The sequence below is a fragment of the Athene noctua genome, chromosome 3, assembly GCF_965140245.1.
Source record: "Athene noctua chromosome 3, bAthNoc1.hap1.1, whole genome shotgun sequence".
NCBI lineage: Eukaryota > Metazoa > Chordata > Aves > Strigiformes > Strigidae > Athene > Athene noctua.
Genome location: NC_134039.1, coordinates 47,546,551 through 47,567,620, shown reverse-complemented (window position 1 = coordinate 47,567,620; position 21,070 = coordinate 47,546,551). Strand labels below are relative to the sequence as shown.

The following is a 21,070-nucleotide window of genomic DNA, read 5'->3' as shown; positions in this document are numbered from 1 at the left end:
GTGCATAAACATAAAATACCATATTGAAACTATCTAATCTGCCCTTTGGAAATGATTTGTACTTCGACATTACATTGTTCCCCACTTAGTTTTTCCACACGGTTTCTGTTGTACCATTTATGTCAAAAATCCTCATTTAAAGCTTGTTGTTAAACTCACCATGAATTCTGTTTGAAGTAAATGAGAACATGCAACTGCATCTTGAAGCTGCTGCCTTGTCAGGACACGGCTGGCTGACTGTAGGTATTCCATTGCTACTTTTTCTCGTGGGGTTGGCACAGCGACGAAAGGTTCAACACTTCCCAAACTGCTCATATCCAAAGTCAGTGAGACATTGGATCCTCGTCTGTGTTACAAAATAATTAAAACAGTTCTATCAGATCTGTGTTACTGTAAGTCCCATACTCATGCAGCTGATCCTGAGTTATTTATGCACACTGACTTTCTGTATAGTGACTGGGAGATTTGGGTCTGCACAGTCTGCAAGCCTGGTTTCACTGGAAGCACTGGGTGGAGAGAAAACCAAGATTTTACATATCATTCTAACTCCTGAATCTAACAATGAATACTGCAAGAACAGTGTGCGAGGGAGCAACTATTTGGATTATTCTTACAAGTAGAAACTGCTCCCTATATGCTGCTTAATTGTTATGGATGTCAAATGTGAAAGTGATATCTTGGTAAGTAAGAAATGCTTCACAGAAAAAAAAGGGGATATAGTTCTAACTGATATATATAACAACCTGGAAATAAATTCACAGTTATGCTGGCTATACATTTAAGAATCTACTCAAATTAAATATACAGAAAGGATGGGAAAAATGTGATAAAATCAGCAGAGATAAGTGGAAAGGCAGCGCAAACTGTGACTATCAAGACAGTGGATAATGTCTCATGTTAGATAGGAGACAAGGGAGAGGCAATAAACCACAGTGAATGAGCTGCATCCCAGGAGGTGGAATGGTCACAGACTTAGAGGGGTTATTCAGAAAAGCCAAACTTCTATTGCAGGACAATAAAATCTATCAACATTTCACGTTTCTACAGGAAAATAAAATTGGATTCAACACCTTTGAGCCGTGAAAATACAAATAAAGCACACTTCTATGTGCTTGGTACGAGCACTATTGTTTTTGCTGCTTTATCCAAACAACACTTAAGAAAACTGTCTTTTTTCATGGTTTCAACCCATTGATCAAATGTTACCTAGTCAACCTTTAACTTTAGGCATACTGATTGCAGTAAATCCATGCTCTGTGAAATGTGATGACTAAACACACATCTGTAGGCATTAATCAAAGTTTCTGTGTTTACTAATCAGAAATCAGTACTGTAAAACTGTAAGGTTCAGCTACAGATGCCCAGCTCAGGGTAAACGTTTCTAACATTTACCAAGCAGCCGATGCACACAGAGAGATATGACAATGCAAGTTTCATTCCTATCCCTGCAGATTATCATCTCTCCATTAATGTATGCTTACAGGGGAGTTCTTTAAGTTATTAGTTGCTCTACCGTGCTTGGATATATGCAACCACAACATAAAATCTCTGTCTCAAGTTTCTCCTAATAGTCATCCTGTTAGATGAGAATACAGCTCTACACCTTGCCAGTGATTAACCATTTACTTGTTAATCTATTATCCAGTGACTCCAGTTTTCCTACTAGTACTTTGTGTGGTTGAGTGCATTTCTTATCAGCAGGAGAACTCCTGCTGGGTGAGCATGACTGAACACTGTTCTGGATATTGGGATGTTGTTACATTACAATGTCCCTTTTATAGTAATACCACATATTATTATAAATATGATACAGATATCATCAGATATTATCTGTGAAGCAAGTGCTATTAATATTGGGGGAATCTTTTCCTCTAGTCTGCAGCAAAAGTTGCTTGTATTAATACTTGCTCTTTATTGCCCTTTCATTATTTATTGGTGGCCCATAGGTATTTGTATGCACACATATTCGAGCAAATCACTTGTCTTTTCAGACACTGTGACTCCTTACTTAGTGCTGGTGTTGCTGTTCTGTTTTCTGATCTTCTTCAACCAGAATAAGTATTCTTAGGGTTTATTGTTTTCTTCTTTTTAACCATCTGAACATGACACTTTTTCTTTTGTTGTGACACACTTTGATGCATTTCCCTTCCTCTTATACATGTCAGCAGGTCCTTTACTAATTTTATTTTAAATGAAACCATTTATATCATATCAGTCTGCATGAATAGAAATTACTTCAGTCATTCACCTGTCACTTATCAGAACACAAAGCAACAATGGCCAAGAGACAAGATCACCTGGTGGAATCGGTGAATCTCCGTAAGTGTCCATAAGCCTACTTCAGCTTAGGTGACAGGTGGGTGATAGCAAAAGCTTTGCTGCCCAGGCCCACAGATGGTAACAGTGAGTCAGCAACAGAAGCAGAGGTGGGAGAGGCAAGATGGAGCTGAGGCGGCCGCAGGCAGCTGGCTGCCTCCAGGGGTAGATGGGGACAATTTCTGTTGGCAGAGGGAAGTAGGTGGGGTATGATTCTGCTAATTTTGCTAGGAGGTAGGCAGAAGTGAAATAGCACCCTGAGCAGAAATGACTAGTAACTGACATATGCTCAGACTACCAGTAGTGCTCTGTGGCTTGCTACACACCCTACATCGCACCAATGTCCCAGCTGACAGTACCAGAGCTCATACCAAACCCAGAGCCGTGACAGCCTGGGAGGTGAACATGTGAGCCGGCCTGGTGGCCGCTTTCTGCCAGACAAAGGAGAGTCCTGCCTGATGTACCCATCCCAGTTCCCCTGGGACTGCCCATGCCTGCAGGAGAGGCCAGTCCCCCAGCTCCACTCTGCTTCTCTAGGAAAACATCCTGTTAGACTGCTTTCTCACAAAAACTCTCCTGTGAAAGCACCTCTTCTGACCACAACTAGCTATTTATTCTGTGGAAAAAAGCAGTCTCTCAAACAGGTGGCTCTGAGGGAGTACATTGCAAATGCAATCTTTTGAAAACAATCCAGAAATCCACAGAAGTGTGCAATGAATGTCTCCAAAACTGTTTAGGCTACCTTGGGTTGAGAAATGGGTAGTGATTTAGACCCAGGCATATTTTTGGGAGAGCCTACTGAGATTTCCTAATATAGAGGAAAAATATTTGTATTGTTCAGTAACAAAGTTCCGTGAAAATATTAATATTTTCTTTGGCTTTTATATTGTTATAACTGACAGTCTTGGCAAAAAAAGCTATTTCCTTTTTAAAAACAACAAAAGATATACCTGATCTAATTATAACTTTGAGTTTACAGCTTTTACCATTTATGGGGATTATTGATGAAAACCAGTGTTGAGAATCAAATAACTTACTTGGGAAAGATGAAAGAGTTTTTAGCTGCATATTTAACACACTAAAAGCTACACATTGAATAAAAACTGAATATAGGTCAAAAAATAATTACCTAAGGGATAGCAGTCTTTTTAGAATGTCCATAAGAGGATATACACTAGATAATAGCTCTGAAGGTGCATAAAACCAGGCATCTCAAAGAACACTTTTGAAGAAGTATGCTCCAGTTGATAAAAAGATTTCAATAATGTTTACATTAACAATAATAACTATTACCAACATTAATCATGCAGACTTCTTTATTGCATTCAAGACCATGCTAAGGAATAGGGCTGCAAACAGGACATATTGCCTTGTCTTGAAAGATGAGGGAGGGCCTGAACCCACCATTTGCTTGTATGTCCTAAGAGAAGATGCTTATAGTCTCAGATCCTTCTCTGTGTTCCTCCAACAGTTAAATTGTTCACTTTCTGTAGAAAAGAGAAGAAAGCAAGAATACTCTTCTCTTTTACTGCCTGGGTGGAAAGAGGTTAGGTAGTGAGTCCACTTTTTCTCACCTTATTGGAGGAACAGCACAAGGCTGGCCACCGAGCAACAAGGGCATACCACCTAAAGCAAAGACCATCTTTGGTAACTATCCCTTGTCTCCAATAAAGAAATCACAATCAGACCAGTGACACTTCAAGTCAGACAACTTTTATTACTTGGACATATAGAGATAGATATATGTGTATCTCCTGACTACATATGGGTATCTTTCCATTTCAAATTAGAGTGAAGGAGTCATACACACAGGTTTTCCCTTATTTCTGAATATTTACAACCCTTTTTTACCTTTTAAATAACTTTATATTATTTATGTTCTCTATTTTAATAGTCTGGGCCAAATTAGAGAAGATTTTTAATGAAGACCTCCCCCAGCATCTCCTCGAGGTCATGTCTTCATGGGGAGGAGCATCATGTGAGGAATCTGAGGAACTGCAAAGATTTGTGACAAACACTACATTAAAATCAGCATAAGATTAACTCTTCTGAAGTTTCCCCAGCTGGGACGGCCACCTCATCACTGCGTATGTGAATAAATACAATCAGGAAACCACTTGTGTCTGTGTATTGTCTAGTATCCCAGAGGGAGGTCTTACTACATACTCATGGCCCTCTTTTCAATTGGGTAATAGGAACAAATCCACTGACCAGAATCCACTGGAATATTTTAATAATACTTTTATAGAAGCAGATTTTATTACAGACCAAACCAGATTAATGCAATATTTGTTTGAAAACTCTTAAAAGGAAGCTCCATCTGTCCACCTTGGAGGGCCACCAGTTTACTAAAGCCTATTAATCATTAGCAAGGTCATTTCCAGGTCTTCCTTGACCCTAAAATTAAGGCATAGCTGGTTATTATGAAAATCTAATTACTCAACGCGTTATCCCAGTTGTTTATTTAAGCTGGGTAATTTCTTTAAATACACATTCCCATGTTTATTCAGCACTCCTGAAAAATGCAACGCCCAGATTCCCGGTCCTTGGCTTTTCATTCTCTCCAGTGGTTTTGGAAGGCACAGTGACGGCTGCTGCCCTCCAAGAGCCATTGCCCTCCGACCCCGGCATTGCAGACGCGGGAGGTGCTTCCTTCTGCACCCTCGGTCCTTCGTCCCTCTGCCGAGCTTCTGCAGGGCTGAGGCGGGACCTGTGTCAGCTGTGCAGGTGGAAGGAAGCCATTAATTAGAGGGAAGAGCAGCGCTGGCTGCGGCTGCTGGGGAGCAAGTTTGCTTTGGGTCCTCAGATCCTGCTTGTACCGGCGGATGCTCTGCAGAGCCACCCTCCCTGGGTTTTACTGCAGGGATGATGGGAAAAACACCATGATTCTCCTGTGCATTTTGTTTCTCTAGTGCTCACAGGCTAGGTCTAGACATGGGTCCTGGTTCTCTTCCCTTGCTGGTCCATCTCATCAGCAAATGCACTGAATTCAGCTGGGTTTTGCACTGCTGCAATTACACTGGGAGAGCACAATCACGCACGTGGTTTTCACCACTTACTGTGTTACTGGTGCCAGACTTCACCGTCTTATCTAGTTTTATGTTTCAGTAGAGTAATGCACAGGAAAAAAATATAAATGTGTAAAAAAGGACAATGGGAAAAAAAATAGGTCTTAGCTTTCCTGCTGTTTTAGCAAAATAGCTAAGAGAAAATATGGTCATGTAGATGAACAAACATGATACATAAAACTGGTGAGGTGTGAAAAGCACAGTAAATCTGAAAAGGATATAACATTTCTGTTGCTATTAATCCTGTAATTCAATATAAAATAGATAAAAAGAGGATACTGCATAACTCCCATTGATTTAATTAAGAAAAATCAGTGTTGAAAAAAGAAAAAGTAGAAAAGCAGAAATTCAGCGGGGTTAAAATAATCTTTGCAAAGGACTGAACATATTGCTGTTTACTTTCAGCCTTGGGTAAACAGTAGCACAGATCTTCTAATATATGACTGAGACACTTCTTCACAAATCCATATTTATAATATCCATTACAGTCAGTCCTCAGAAGGTTAAGAGATGACTCTCATTTGAAGTGAAATATAATCTGATAAATTTTAAAGTAACATTCACAGCATTGTTGCTTCTAGCAAGCATAAGAACAGTTTATATACTTTTCACAAATGCTTCTATATGATTCTTGCTCTGTACATGCTAGCCTGAAATACATATCATCACCTTGTACTGCTTATATTACTGGATGTCTTGCAGAAGTAGGGCTGAATGAGAGTATGGTTATGTTAATGGCTGTGGTAATCTCTCTTTTTTTTCCTAATCATTAGCATACTATCTCAAACAAGTCTTCTAAGCATGTGGTAAAACTTCATTATTGACCACCCAAACTTGAAGGAAAAAGATTAATTTTTTCCTAGGTCTACATTCATTTCTTGGGAATGTAGAGCTCATAAGTTTCAGTTTTCTGTTGTGCTGCAGCACATATTAAAGAATATTCTGATAGAAAACCCCACAAGTTCTGATAATATGCAATACCCATTAATGTAATTAACATCTTACTTACTCCTACTTTCAACAAAGGTCAATCAATACCATCAGTATTAGTTTAAGAAATGATGAATAAAAAATTCATTATGTAAATATGTGAATGTCATCCAAATAAATATTTGCACATAGAACTTATTGCATATAATGTACTTTTTATTTTTATACTTCTAGGTGCCCTATGAAGTCTTGTTATACATATGCTATGCTTGGCAGATCCCTGATGATAACTTAGTTTCCCAAATGATCTTTGTTTTGCTTGCTAACAATTCTGTGTTGCCATTAGTTTTCACTTGAACAAGTGCTGCAGCTTTTAGGAACCCACCCAGACCTGGGGTTATCAGTACTTTTAAACAAACCAAACCTACCCAAACCGGAGTACTCAAAAATCAAAAGCTGCAGTCAACCAACTAACGAGTCCAAAGAAGAATTAGTGTTAGAAGCAAAACCCGAGGTTCCCTAAATCTGTGTCATTTCTCAAGTTACCTGAAGTCATTTTGCAATTGTCATAGGTATTCCTCTCTAAGGCAAATTACTCTTCAACTGATTTCAAGATTCAGTCTTATTTATGTCAATCATGTACTTAAAAAACAACAGCAGAGAAAAACAAACTGATTTTGATAGAAAATCTGTAACTATGAATATAAAATAACTGACTGACTTTGCATTAAAGGGTAATACGCATTATGGCCAGTTTAAATTGGTACAGCCTGATACCTTGAAGGACCCATTCCACTCAGCTCATGTTTGGCCATTTTGCAGCAACTTTACTATGCACGAAAATAAACAATGCAGGACCAGAGTTCCACCTTCAACACTTTGGTGTGCAGGTGGTCAAAACTTGATCTTCCCCCTTCTCCTGCTATCCTCTGACATAACAGTGCTACCTAAAACAGCAGAAGTTACCTACTGACCTCCTATCATGCCTAGGAAGAGCGGACCTCTCTTTTTTTTATCCAAAGCCTTATTCCTCTCACAGATTAACCTTCCTCTGGCTCTGATTTTTCCTCTCCAGAGAGGAGATCCTGGACAGATAGGCAGATATTAGCTCAATGTTTTCACAAGCATGCTTAGCAATTAAATTTTTAATATTATTGATAATTATATTATTTCTACTCTGCCTCACAGTCATCTGCACCTGAGATGAATCCTGTGGCCATTTGTGTGGGCAGCCCAATCTCACCAACACGACGACCTCCTTTACAGTGGAGAGGGCGTAATCTGGATATAACACTGAAGCTAGTACCTATCACCAGAAAGCCATAGATGGAAGACCTTTATGCTCAGGACTATAAGGGAGGCAACAGGATGAAGTATGCTGATCCTGTGCATCTTCTTGGAAAGACCATCTGCTTTTGTGCTCATGTTTGCTCTATCACGTGGCTCTCCTCATAGTATTCCGATGTTGCATTATTATCATTTCCCACTTATTTTTCACTTGAAAAACTGATGCTTCCTGCCTCTGACTCTGAGGAAGGGGTCTGGAAGTGACGACAGCAAGCTGTGTGCCTACTGAAATGAGAAGAAGAGTGATATATGGCTGCTGTGAGGCAAGACTTCCAATCCTCTGCAGCTTCCTAGCTACTAGAAACCTCCTGGCAGTACCTGGCAGCATCCTCCAGCCCTCTCCGAGTCCACAGAAGCTGATCAGGAACCTCAGCTATAAAGTTCAAATAGTTTTTCTGGAAAGTGAAAGCACTTCATGTTCTCTCCAGAGGGTCTGATCTTGTTCCCACAGCCACAAGCAAGAGCAGGCCAATACCTCCAGCACTAAATTGCAAACAGTTCTCAGGATCTACTCACAGCTCAGCATGTCAAAACGAACTGAGGAAACGGTTTTGACAAGTACTTCTGGACTAAGTTTTAAGCAATCAGTATCTGGTTAGGACAGGAATGGCTCAATATCCTGTAGAGGAAAACAGCTGACATGAGAGTAGTTTCAACTTTCCCTCTTTTAATCATGCTTTCTAATGTACTGCCAATTCACTCCTGTTCTGCCCTCGATAAGGCTACACTGCTTGGCTACGGGAACTGACTGCTCAAAAATGCAAAGCTTATACAACCTCCCATCTTTTCCTGTAGATTATTTCTTCAATCAAATTGTATTTTGTCACGCAAACTTCTCTCTCCAATAAAATTTGAATGGTAACATAAATATCTATTTCTGATTCATATTCACAGTATGTGTTTTCAGCATGAGTGAAAACTGAGTTAACTGTTCAGAAGTAAAAATAAATGAAGATGCTAATTTTTTGTGTTTATTTGAGACGTTTTTTCTAAGAGCTGAATAAATGTTTACTAATTTATGGTTAAATTGCTTCAGATTGTAGAGTTTTAATCGACTGCAGTCTTGTTTATTGCTATTATTATCTGCTTGCATTGCAGCATTGCTCTATTTCATACTAGAGGCCTCCTTGCACAAACATACAGGATGACCTGTTCTCTCTGCAATTAATGCCCACGCTAATTTAAACCAAGCTACAATGAATATAAACAAAAGGGATTAAAAGGATAGGCAAAGAGAAGAGAGAATGGAGAGGAATAACAATTACCTGCTAGGGCTCCACAGATGAAACTAACGCACAACTTAATAATCTTAGATAATGCATTTATTTAAGCTAAGCCAACAAGAACTGTTACACACACACCCCCCCCCACCCCCCCCTACATATTCTGTCTGCTGTATCTTTTGCTTGAAAATTAGAAAAAAAAAATCCAATTTTCAAAATATTTGTTGTCATACTGACATCATCTATCTGGACTTGTGGATCTGACACTGCCCTGCACGACATCCCTGTTTCTAATTTGGAGACATGGATTTGACAGATGGACCACTCAGTGGATAAGAAACTGGCTGGCTGGTTGCACTCAAAGAGTTTCAGTCAACAGCCCAATATCTGAGTGGAGAGCAGTGATGAGTGGTGTTCCTCAGGGGTTGGTATTGGGACCAGTGCTGTTTAACATCTTTGTTGGAGACATGGACAGTGGGATTGAGTGCACCCTCAGCAAGTTTGCCGATGACACCAAGCTGTGTGGTGCAGTCAACATGCTGGAGGGCAGGGATGTGCCATCCAGACGGACCTTGACAGGCTTGAGAGGTGGGTCTGTGCAAACCTCATGAAATTCATCAAGGCCAAGTGCAAGGGCCTGCACATAGGTCAGGGAAATCCCATGCACAAATACAGGCTGGGTGCTGAGTGTATTGAGAGCAGCCCTGCAGAGAAAGACTTGATGGTGTGGGTTGACATGACCTGGCAATGTGTGCTTGCACCCTGAAAGCCAACTGTATCCCAGGCTGCATCAAGAGAAGTGTGGCCAGCAGGTTGACGGACATGATTCTCCCCCTCTATTCTGCTCTTGTGATAACCCACCTGCAGTACTGTGTTCAGCTCTGTGGCCCCCAGTGTAAGAAGGGCATAGACTTGCTCAAGCTGGTCCAGAGGAAGGCCATGAATATGATCGGGGGGTTGGAACACCTCCCCTATGAGGACAGGCTGAGAGAGTTGGGGTTGTTCAGCCTGGAGAAAAGAAGGCTCTGGGGAGACCTTATAGCAGCCTTCTAGTACCTAAAGGGGGACTACAAGAAAGCTGAGAGGGACTTTTTACAAGGGCATGTAGGGATAAGACAAAGGGTAATGGCTTTAAATTGAAAGAGGGTAAATTTAGATTAAATGAAAGGAAGAAGTTCTTCACAGTGAGGGTGGTGAGGCACTGGAACAGGTTGCACAGAGACATTGTGGCTGCCCCCTCCCTGGCAGTGTTCAAGGCCAGGCTGGACGCGGCTTTGAGAAACCTCATCTGGTGGAAGGTGTCCCTGCCCATGGCAGGGGTGTTGGAACTAGATGATCTTTAAGGTCCCTTCCAACCCAAACCATTCTATGATTCCATACTTGTATGAGTTGCCCCTCTGTGACTGCAGTTCATAAGTACCTCCATGACGCCTTGGAGGACCTGTAGCCAGGCACCATTATTTCCCATGTAGATGTCTTGTCCAGGTGCAAAGCCTGATTACTTTTTCTAGCACACACAAGGCTCACCTCTTTTATGAGCACTACAGAATGCCCAGAGGCAGCTTGCCTGCAGTATTCACAGAACTATTTTAGCCTATCTTAGAGAAGTGAGCTAATAAATGAGAACAGAGAGGTGCAGCACTACAGCAATAGCTACTAGGAAAAGTTTTTATAAGACTGCTTAACAGGTATTTTTCTATTTAGTTGGTCAGCCCTATGGTAAACAAATAAATAACGGACTGATCATAGATTTTTCAGGTTTTAGATGAAAAAAATGTTTGTGGGTTTGTTCTTTTCTCTTTTCATAACAGGAGCCTTATCAGTAAGTCCATTAGCTTCAGATGTTCCATACTAATTAATCTCTTAAGTACCTCTGTCCAGAACCTGCTGCTCATTTAAGGAATATAATCTACAACCCTTAAATCCCAACAAGCAAATATATAATCTATTCACACATTAATATTCTTCAATATTCTTTTGAGGCTTTAACTAAAACCAGCTGAACTGGAAAAAGACATGGGTACTAGTATTCTTAATGTAAATGGGCAGTATCTTCAGGCAGTATCAGTAAGAGAAAATTATTTTTTATTGTGACTTGAGGACTAATCAGTACAATGAGTTCTTTCCTGGTGAGTTTGCCATTTGGGAAAGACAGGAAGGAACATCTGGGAAAAGAGGCGTTTACTATACCCTGTCAACCTTAAGATAATAAAAAAGCACATTCCTTGTTTATTTGACTTGGTCTTCATTATCTTTAAACTACTGTAAGTGTCACACAGAAGACTGCTAAGCAGACAAATGAATTGTTAGTGCACTTTGAAGGAATTACTGAACAGCAGCAGTTCCTGAAGAATGTAAAATCTCCAGACCCACAGCATTGCTCAACAGAGCTGCGCCACCTATGGACTTTTCTAAAGCGAGCGGGCGAAACAGCTCCACTCAGTCACAGTGGACAAAGCATCTAAAGCTGCCTATACTGGCCAAAAATCCTTTTAGCTCATACAGTCTGGAAGGCACAGTTCCATTTCCAGAGTGACTTATGTGCTTAAGTTACAGTATGAGTTGATGCGATTTAGGCTTTTTGAGACAGGAACCATAGATGTGCACTCAAGTTTGCCATTTAGCTGCTTCTTAAGTTTCTAGAGCTGACATCTAAGCCAGGTACATAAACTTTTCTCTCTTCCCAGCTTTTTTCTTCTTGATTCACTTTAGTAGTCTGGCTTTCCAGCCTTGCTTTCTATGGGAAGGTTTGCTCAAACTAGTGTGCAAATGTGCAAAGTGCCTGTATTCCTTTTGAAAATTAAGTTTAGGCTTGCAATTTGAAATGGAGCAATGCTTGAATGCTTTTAAAAGACAGATGTAAATGTCTGCATACCAAGGTGTACTTTACCTTGATCTTCAGAAATTAGACAGATCTTTAAAAGAGGTCTTGCCAAGCTGTTCTGTCCCGCTTAGGGCTGAGCAGCCAATGAGGAACAGACAAGTAAGTGACCTGGAGCTCCTTTCTATGGAGCTCAGCAGATGTCTTGAAGGCCATGGCCCTGGCCACTGCTTGCCTTCATCAGAGATGTTCCTATAGGGGAGTGCATAGGCTGGGCTCTAGAGAAGGGAAATGCATCTGTACCTTTGCCCAGCAATGAAGGCATGGGCCAGAGCAAAGGTTTCCTGGATCTACTCTTCCTCATACACACAATCAATGAGTCAGTACAGATTGGAAATTTCAGAGTGAAATAATTATAATTGCTTCAGATTCATAGTTCCCTATTAGGAAAGGATTCACGGCATTAAGAAACTTAAATCACTTGATATAAATTCACTTACATGAATTTGAATAGAAGAAGGAAATGTGAGCACTCTGATAAAGGCAGTGTTCCTCTAAATGCACCTTGCATTATGAAATAAAGAGAAAGGAGGAGAAGTCATATCTGAAAGATAAACCAAACTCCCTCCCAATCTGATCTCCTCCCCACCTATCTCAGTAAAAGTGCTCTAAACACACAGGGCTCCATACACCTAATGTAACACAAGTGAGATTAACATCACTGAAGGAAGTGATGCAGAAATACGAATGTAAATTTGGTGCACGAGATTAACATCATTGAAGGAAGTGATGTAGAAATATGAATGTAAATTTGGTGCACTATGTAAGACCAAAGGTTGACTAGTATTCTGTTTTCAGCAATGGCCAGCAAGAGGAGGTTCAGGGAAAGAATGCAAGAACAAAGCAAGAAAGCCGGAATTACTGAATACTTATTTAACATTGTTACTTATTTTTAGTATACCCTCCAGCTTCTGGCAATCTGCAGTTCAGGAACATCCTGAACTAAAGTTTGCTTCTACATCTTTGTGTCTGGTGTCTTCTGTGATTTTTACTTCAGACTGCTTTCTTAGCCCACCTTACGAACTCTGCACTGTCCCTGGTCAACAAGCTCCATAGCTGGGAGCCAGGCAATAGTGAACACTAGACATGTGGACTAGAGGGATATTTAGGCCATCTATATTTGGGAAAATCCTTGTGATGAAGCAGAAAACATTTATTTTATTCTAATCTTATCAGTAAATTGAAAATGCATTCTCTGTAGCCAGAGGATTACCCCTAGGATTAATTACAATACCAGATTTCTGCTTTTCACAATGCTCCCTTCTTTTTCAAACCTATTCAGTACTGTGGTCTATGGGCCAAATTCTCTTCCCAGATATCTCTATAAATCCACTGAGACAAAACAAGCTAAACAGAGTCTAAAGTGAAACAAGATCATGCAAATTGGATTTATTAGCTGTTGTGTGCTTTCCTTCCGTTCTCATTGCTTTCCTTCGTTTGTTGTAAGGCTGTACTGTTACATCCACTATCAAGTCCAGGGAAAGGAACTGAAAGCTTCTGGACTATGTGGCAGTCCTCTGGTGGAATTCGCTACAACTCAGGAAGGATTTGAGACATCTCAAAGACAGGAGATGCAGCTGTCAGGGGGATGGTGGGAAGTGGAAGCACCAGCCCTGGCTGAGGGGCAGGCTCAGCTGCCTTCTGTCCAGCACCAGCCCCATCTCTCACTGGCAGCACGGCTTCCCAGGGAGCTGCTATCGGTCATCCCAAAGCATCGGGACAGAGTTCCCTAGAGAAACGTTGTAGTTAACGACATTTTTCTGTGTGGGAATTATATACAGTACTTCCCCTTCTGATGCCTATCGCATATTTGAGCAGTTATTTGAAGTAGCTGTGTTCTGTTTTGCTCCTCTTATCAAATCACAGTATTAATATAACAGGCATAATTACAGCTACCATAAATTAATAACAATACACACAGTTTGTTAAGCATCAAAAGTATATTCTTTGTTAGGGAACATAATGAACAGATGATTCTGTGATAAGGGAAGTCCCTGTCCCAGAAAGAAATATCACTGTCATAGCTTCTTACAGACTCCACTGGTTAGAGCACTGAACAGAGAGTTCAAGAGTCCAAGTATTTTATGAAGGTAGAGCACTGATTTGCAATATTTTCTTGAATCAGTCACTTAACCAATTAATGTCTCACTTGCCTTACTGTGAAAATAATAAAAAGAGTTCCTGAAACATGTTGGCCATACTCAGTGAAGAATCAAAGTCAAGCCAAACTAATGTATCAGCTTGGATATGATGGTATTGAAGCAGACAAACAACTCTAGCAAGAACCTGGCTGAAAGGTCAGTGTTGTATGAAATCAGCTGCTGCCTCTGGGCAGTATTTCTTAGGCTGAGCCATTCTCATAGCATATTCTGGGCATCCTCATCTCTGCTATGATGCTATTGCTTCTCCATTTCCTGAGGCTTGCCTGATTGCCTGTACACATCTACTAACTTGTCTGATGTTTAGATTGTAAGTTTTTTGGATATAGGGCACTTCATTTTTGTGTGTATACAGAGACTTGCACAGAGAAATCCTGATCTGTGACTGAGGCTCTTAGGTGCTACAGTAATAAAAATGCTAAAGAGAATTTCCCACAGCCGAGAAACAGTCTGACCCACAGATTTACGTGCAGTATTCTTTCAGGAAAAGTGTTTTTGCTAGCTAGCAATGTTAAGCTTTCTGTACATACTAGCTCTGACTGCGTAAGAGATCTCTGCTGAATTTCCAGAACTGTTTTCCAAAAAGAAGCAGTATAATTAGTCAACTGTCATAATTTTTAAGTGCTCTGACAATGTACAGAAATAAAATGAATTATGATTTGATTCAAAGAAGAGATTCATGGCCCGGAATATTAACTGATAGCTACCATATAAGCTAGACACTTAGTAAGTACTGTCCAGTACATGGCTTCCTGCAATTCAAATGATATTTTGTATTGCAGTTTTGGAGGTGCTTTGATACTTTTCTTTCTTTAACTATGTTCTGTGTCTGTTCCTAACATTTTAAATTACAGGCAACCGAGCTAAATTCAGCTTTAGGCTGCCCTGCAGAACAGTTGGCAAGAAGGAATGGCATGATCAGTGAGAAACACATTCCAAAACATGAGAAAAGGTGAATATTTCTGTTTTAATTTAAGGCATTGGACTTTTTCTGATATAATAGCAGCATTCAAGAACACTTCTATAAAGCCCCCAAGACTCAAAAATCAACCTTTCTTGTAAATTTCAAACCCCTGTATATCTGACAAAGATGTTCCCTTCTACATCAGTCGTTTATTTTACTGGAATCAGTACCTTTTGGTTCTAGTCAAGGACTCATGAGATGCAGTGGACCTCATCCTGCTTATAACCCATTCCTCCTAATGAAACTGGTTTTCTTCTCCCTCTTTGTCCCTTTGCATGGCATTTCAAACCTGCTGATTTGAAAAGGCAATGTATTTGGTTGTAAATGTCACAGATGGACACATCCTGCTATGGGCTGAGCCATGATACTCAAAGCATCCAAGTTCAGCTGGTGTGCATCTCCTCACTTTCCCAGATGTCCCACTCTGCCTGCACATTAGGACAGGTGGTGAAACAGTCACGGAAACCTTGCCTAGAATGGATGACCACAGAAATGAAGCAGAGGCAGAGAGGAGCTGAGGAAATCAGTCACTGAAAACTGTGTTGGAGTTGAACTCTCTGACCAAATGGCGCTTAAAAACCCAAACCTGCTGCTGGACAAGACAAGGAGATTACTCACACAACTCAAATTACTCATATGCCTAGGGCAACAATGGTTTGTCTGATCCTAGGCTTGAGAATCATTTAAACATTAACATGGATATTTCCCCTCAGTTTCTTGTGCTGTGTGTTACTTTTCAAAAGATCAGCTGGACAAATCACTGCAAAACCACCAAAACTGTCTACCAGATGGCGGCTACTGATTAATTTGTCTTAACTTAAGCCAAAAAGGAAGAAAATGCGATGGGTGGAGCAGTAAAGACAAGCACAATCAACATCCGACCAAACAGGGTTTCCTGTCACCTTGGGAACGACACTGATTGGCACTGTGGTTTCCTGTGTACAAGCTAAAACCAGTAGCAACTGGAGTAACAAGAATAAACACCAGATAAGAGACCTGGGAATACAATAAAATTATTAAAAAATTCCTGACTAAACCTCACAAGATGGTAAAGGGAAAACCAAGGGTAGGCATGGGCTGCGTGCTAAACTGAGCACTCCCTGGCATTTGAGAGGACTACAAAACTCTACCAGAAGAATATCTCCAAACAAGAGTGGACTAATTTGCCTGAACTATCCACTCCCAGAAATGAATGGGAAAAAGAAAGGATGTGGGACGATTTAAAGCAGAGATGGTGCTAGGAGCGGAAACATACCATCTACCCACGCTAATCTGAAGTACTTTGCAAGAGGTGCTAGAGACACAGGGAAATGGACTGTGGGTGTAAGTTTGGGCGATGGTACATAGTTATTTGCATCTATTCATTTAGATTGTAACTCCCACTGAATTTTGCTTCAAAGAGCTCTAACCACAACCAAAACACCTTCTCAACCAGCCAGGAGTCAAACAGTTAAAATACGATTTTTAAAGGGTCTTTGTTAGGCTGGTGCCTGAGTTCACTTCCCCTCCAGAGAAAGGGAACAATTCACATTCCTGTCCTCTTCCTACACTGCAGATAAGCAAAGACGTCTGTAATGGGTTGGACAGAACAGACATTTGTGCAACTCAGAGGTCCAGCGCTTGCAAAAAGTTTTCAGACTGTGCACTAACAGAAACATTACACAAATGCAAGCTGGAGGTAAAGCATTACTCTCTCTCTAGTCATTAATCCACATGCTGTCACAGACCTCCCAGGCACTGAGCAGGAGATCCTTAGAGCTGAATCCTACTTCATGTTGTCCATTACTTTGACCAGTTTCTCTCACTTCAGTAGCCCAGGTTTTCAGCCCTTGCCTTTACCCTGTCTTCCAGGGTGCAGGTACCAGCAGTCATAGTGTGTGGCCTTCCAGCTAGTGAAGATGGCCTGAGGAGGAGGGAAGCCACAATGCTGGGCTGCGAGGAGAACCTGCACCGAGAGGAGCATTACTAAAAGGCACAGTCCATAAGCAGCTGCCCACGATCAGGACTGCTCCCCTCACGTCAGCTGCTACACCAGCTGTGCACTACTTCATGTGCAAGCTACATCAAGAAAAAGAAATTAAACAGCACCAGGAAACAATCCCCGGCACTGAAACTCAGTAATCAATATTGCTGTGTTTCAAGCCATGAAGCTCTGGCTTGTTTTTAGCCTTTGCCAACAAGAGCGCTCCAAAACAATTCACTGGCACAATTTGGGAATCAGCACATGCACAAACCATTCCCAGCAGGCAGTCTGCATCCAGCCCCCACTCTTTTGGAAGTAAAGGGAGCTTGGCAGTATGGACACAAAATAATCTCTGCTAGCTGGCCTCAGTGCAAGAAGTGTTTCTGGGTTTACTGAATTTATTAGTGCATCTTATAGACCAGGACAGAATATAGTTGAGAGGTCTACCAAATGAGAGAAATACATTTTTAGGTTGTTGTTGGTTTTGGTGGTTTTTTTTATTGTATTCTCTCACTCTTTGTAAATTATGTGAACAAATGGACTGTAGGACTCTTACTGTACTTCAGGTTAAGGTTCTCACCTTTGCTACATCTCTTCAGACAGGCACACCAGCCAGCCAGTCTCAATCCAGTTGTTAAGAGCGCAGCTGAAGGAGGTTTATGTACCATGTCCAAAGTGCTCTAATGAGTCAGTGGCAGAGACGAACTGGAGCACAAAAATTCCTGCCTCCCACCTCAAACACAGTTTACTGGTCCCTGGTGCTTTGCAAATTCCTTGTGATAGGATATCACCGTAAAATTGTTCTCCAGCTAGTACTTTTGTGTTGGCACATAGCTGTGCTTCGAACAATTACACTGACATTTTCCTGAAAACAATCCCTAGGATTTAAATTAAGAATGCAGAAAGCATATTCAGCTCCACACAATAGGGTAAATTTATCCTCCAAATCTATGCAAAGCTAGTATATTTTAGCCAGGAAATTCAAGGCCCTTCCTGTAAATATATTAAGTTCCCATGCTTGTGTCATAAACTACAAAACCTGGCAAGTTTACAGTACTGCAACTGCAAAGGTGCTACCCTCTGAGCATTACTTGAAATGATGACTCACAATAGACAGTTTTGTATAAAGATAACAGATCAGCAACACCATAATTATATTTGAGGCAACTGTCCTCTGTGATCTAAAAATCAGAACAGAACCAGAGAGAACTGTTGGAAATTTTTCTCATCTATTAGACCAGAGATTTGGTTGAACAGTGGTATCCCAAGATGCAGCTGCTGTTATATTAATGAAGCAAAGAGCACATCAGGTTTTTTACCTTGGTTCCAACATTTCTTATGAGGTTTTATTTGGTATAGAGTATTGTTAAGATAATAATTCATTTTAACAGCTAACACCAGGAAAATAGGTATTACAGTTAGTGTTTATCATCCACAGCATTTGTCATCAGATGGCAATTGACAAGGCACAGAAACTGTATAGGTGGCTGGAACAGTAGATTAATTTGTGTGTCTGTGCAGAATAACTAATAAAATAGTTATCAATATTAACATAGGAATTTTCTTCCACCTCCAAACTTGAAGCCCAAAACTGTCCACAATCTTCTCTGTAAAGATGTCAAATACCACATGTTTCTGAGGAAGGATGCTAAAGGCAGACAGAGAACAATAATTGCTCTCATTATTTGTCTGACTCTATATGTGAGTACCTCTTGCTAATACATCATTCCTGATTCAAACTTTAGCTTTTGGCAGAGTTACACAGACTACTATGGTTTATCTGAATACTTTTTTTTTTTTTTAAATTATTTAAAAATATATTGCCTTTCTTTTCCATCAGAATATCTTTTTCTCATCTTACATGGAAGTGGACAGAGGTGAGCATTTAGCAGCTTTATAATGCATATTATTTTAACTTTTATTTCATGATACTTAACAGTGAACTATACTCACTGTATGTCCACTGAATACTTCTTAGAACTGGAGAAAAGAATTCTGCTGCCAGTTTACAGGCATCTTCAGGATGGTAAGAGAAATCTCACTGGTTACAGACTAATAACTGTGGCATAGGTTTTTTATAGTATTGCTCTGCTTTGTGGGGAAAACTATCATCATGCATGGTTCTCACAGAGTTCAAGCCAAGATTCAGTCCTATCTGTTGTGTTTGTAGGGAGTTACACTTCACAATGATCTAGGTGATTTTCCTGCTACTATATTCTGATGCTTACTGGTTTCTCTAGACATTGCAGACTTGGTTGCACAGTTTATGTTGAATGATGTCAATGAGCAGCCCTCTCCCCTCCAGTTTTGCTCACACTGGCACTGCCTGCCTTCCCTCTTACAGAGTATTTTCTGTTTCACTGTGTCCCAGAAGTGCTTCCATACTGTTGCAGAATTCTTTTATGTAAAAATATTTTATTGTTTCACTTATCTGCCAGGTTTTTGCTCTATTTGCCTTTTTTTTTTTCTATTGTATTCTCCACCCTCTTGTATTTATTTGCAGAGAAAAAAAATCAGCACGAAGCACATGTAAAATGTTACTTGGCCTAAATGAGAGTCCTGCATGCCCCTAACATCCTGATATGTAAACATAATGATCTCTCCCCTTCAGACAGAATAATTTTCCAGTGAATATGTAACATACCAAGAAAACACAGTGTTGTGATTTTTCCCACTCATTATTTAGATTAATAGCCACAGTTTTAGGTCCTTGTGGCTACGATGGAATACAAAAGCTTGAGAAGACTTTCCAAAGCACTGTTTGTGCTTTTTAACACACACAGTAGAAGAGCTATTTTCCACATTTCCTTTTCTTCCATGTACTTTTGCATGCTAGATAGTAACTAATTTGAACAACACAGTATATTGTGCACTAGATAGTTGAAATACAGTTGTCTTAGTCACAAATCATACTGGAACTAAAACTCACAGCAGCAGCGGCTGGAGGAAAAGTATATCCAGTTGTAAAACAAGTGAATATTGTGATGGTGTGGCAACATATTTATATTTATATTTATATTTATATTTATATTTATATTTATATTTATATTTATATTTATATTTATATTTATATCTTCACCATGCCTGTGTTTTAACAACTCACTGCTTGTACTAAGAATTTTCAATGCTTGACAAGTCAGCCATGAAACTTAGAATATCACATCCCACTTCACCAGATTGTGATTTTGGCTGGGACCATTGATATCAAGATGGATTTTGGGCCAACCAGCAGAATAAAAGGAAGCCTTACTCCGCTGAAGGAAAAAGTATATATTATTCATATAAACCTATAAAAGCCTAAGTATAAAAATAAACACCGATGTAATATTCATGGATATGCTCATGGAAGAGAAAATGGCCATTTACATCCTAAAGTCAGGCATCGGTACTATGATATTGTGACCGTTCATTGCTGAAGTCACCCATGGGAGAACATTAGCTCTCCCTCTCCTTTGGCCAGTAGCAGCATTATGTGGGTTGCTGATGGAGAAAGTCTTTGCTGCAAAGGAGCAGCAGTTGTGAAAACACCAGAAGAGAGCAACTTTGAAGCATTCCATACTGAATGATCTGGAGGATGCCAGAAGGCTCCGAAGAAAGTCCTTTACATGCCTGCCCCAGCACCTATCACTAATTGTAATAAAAAGGAGTCAGCGCCTCTTTGTTCTGACAAACAGCCCTATCACGTCCACGCCTGTCAGTCCATCCTCCACTCTTGGTGACCACCACTCCATCGCTCCCTCAACAGCACACTGCACATGGGTACACGTTCCTGATCAGCATCCAAGAAAATAACTCACCTCTTGAGGCTGCTGGTCCACTTACCCTCCTGACTGCATAACCACCTTCTCTCCTCCAAGTGCTACAGGCAAAGAGGAGAACATGCAGGCCACTTGTCCTGCCCCCAGATTCACTCACAACTTCAGGCATCAAGGCACCAGCACCAGGGTATGTGTGTGTCACACAAAAATAATCTGCAGCATTCTATACATTTGATAGTGCAAATATTGCATAATCTGCTGGGGAAGCTGTTTTATAAAAACAGCTGAGTAAGAGCCTTTTCAGATACACAGAAAAAAACACGTACATGGATTTGGCTATCGTATTCAGACACAAAATACATTTTAAGAACCTGGACAAACTCCCAGAAACATTTTGATCTATGCACAGTTGTCCATTAACAATTTGTCTGCCTCTGTACCAGCCAATGCTATTCCTATTA

At 40.4% G+C, this 21,070-nt stretch overlaps 1 protein-coding gene across 4 annotated transcripts in view; it reads right to left on the bottom strand.

Moving 5' to 3' along the window:
• Window positions 1–21,070, bottom strand: part of PTPRR (protein tyrosine phosphatase receptor type R) — a 156,823-nt gene that overhangs the window by 35,617 nt on the left and 100,136 nt on the right. For all 4 annotated transcript variants that reach the window (XM_074901511.1, XM_074901512.1, XM_074901513.1 and 1 more), the window contains one exon: window positions 160–346. In XM_074901511.1, the coding sequence (XP_074757612.1) occupies window positions 160–346 (187 nt within the window). The remainder of the gene's footprint in view (window positions 1–159; window positions 347–21,070) is intronic.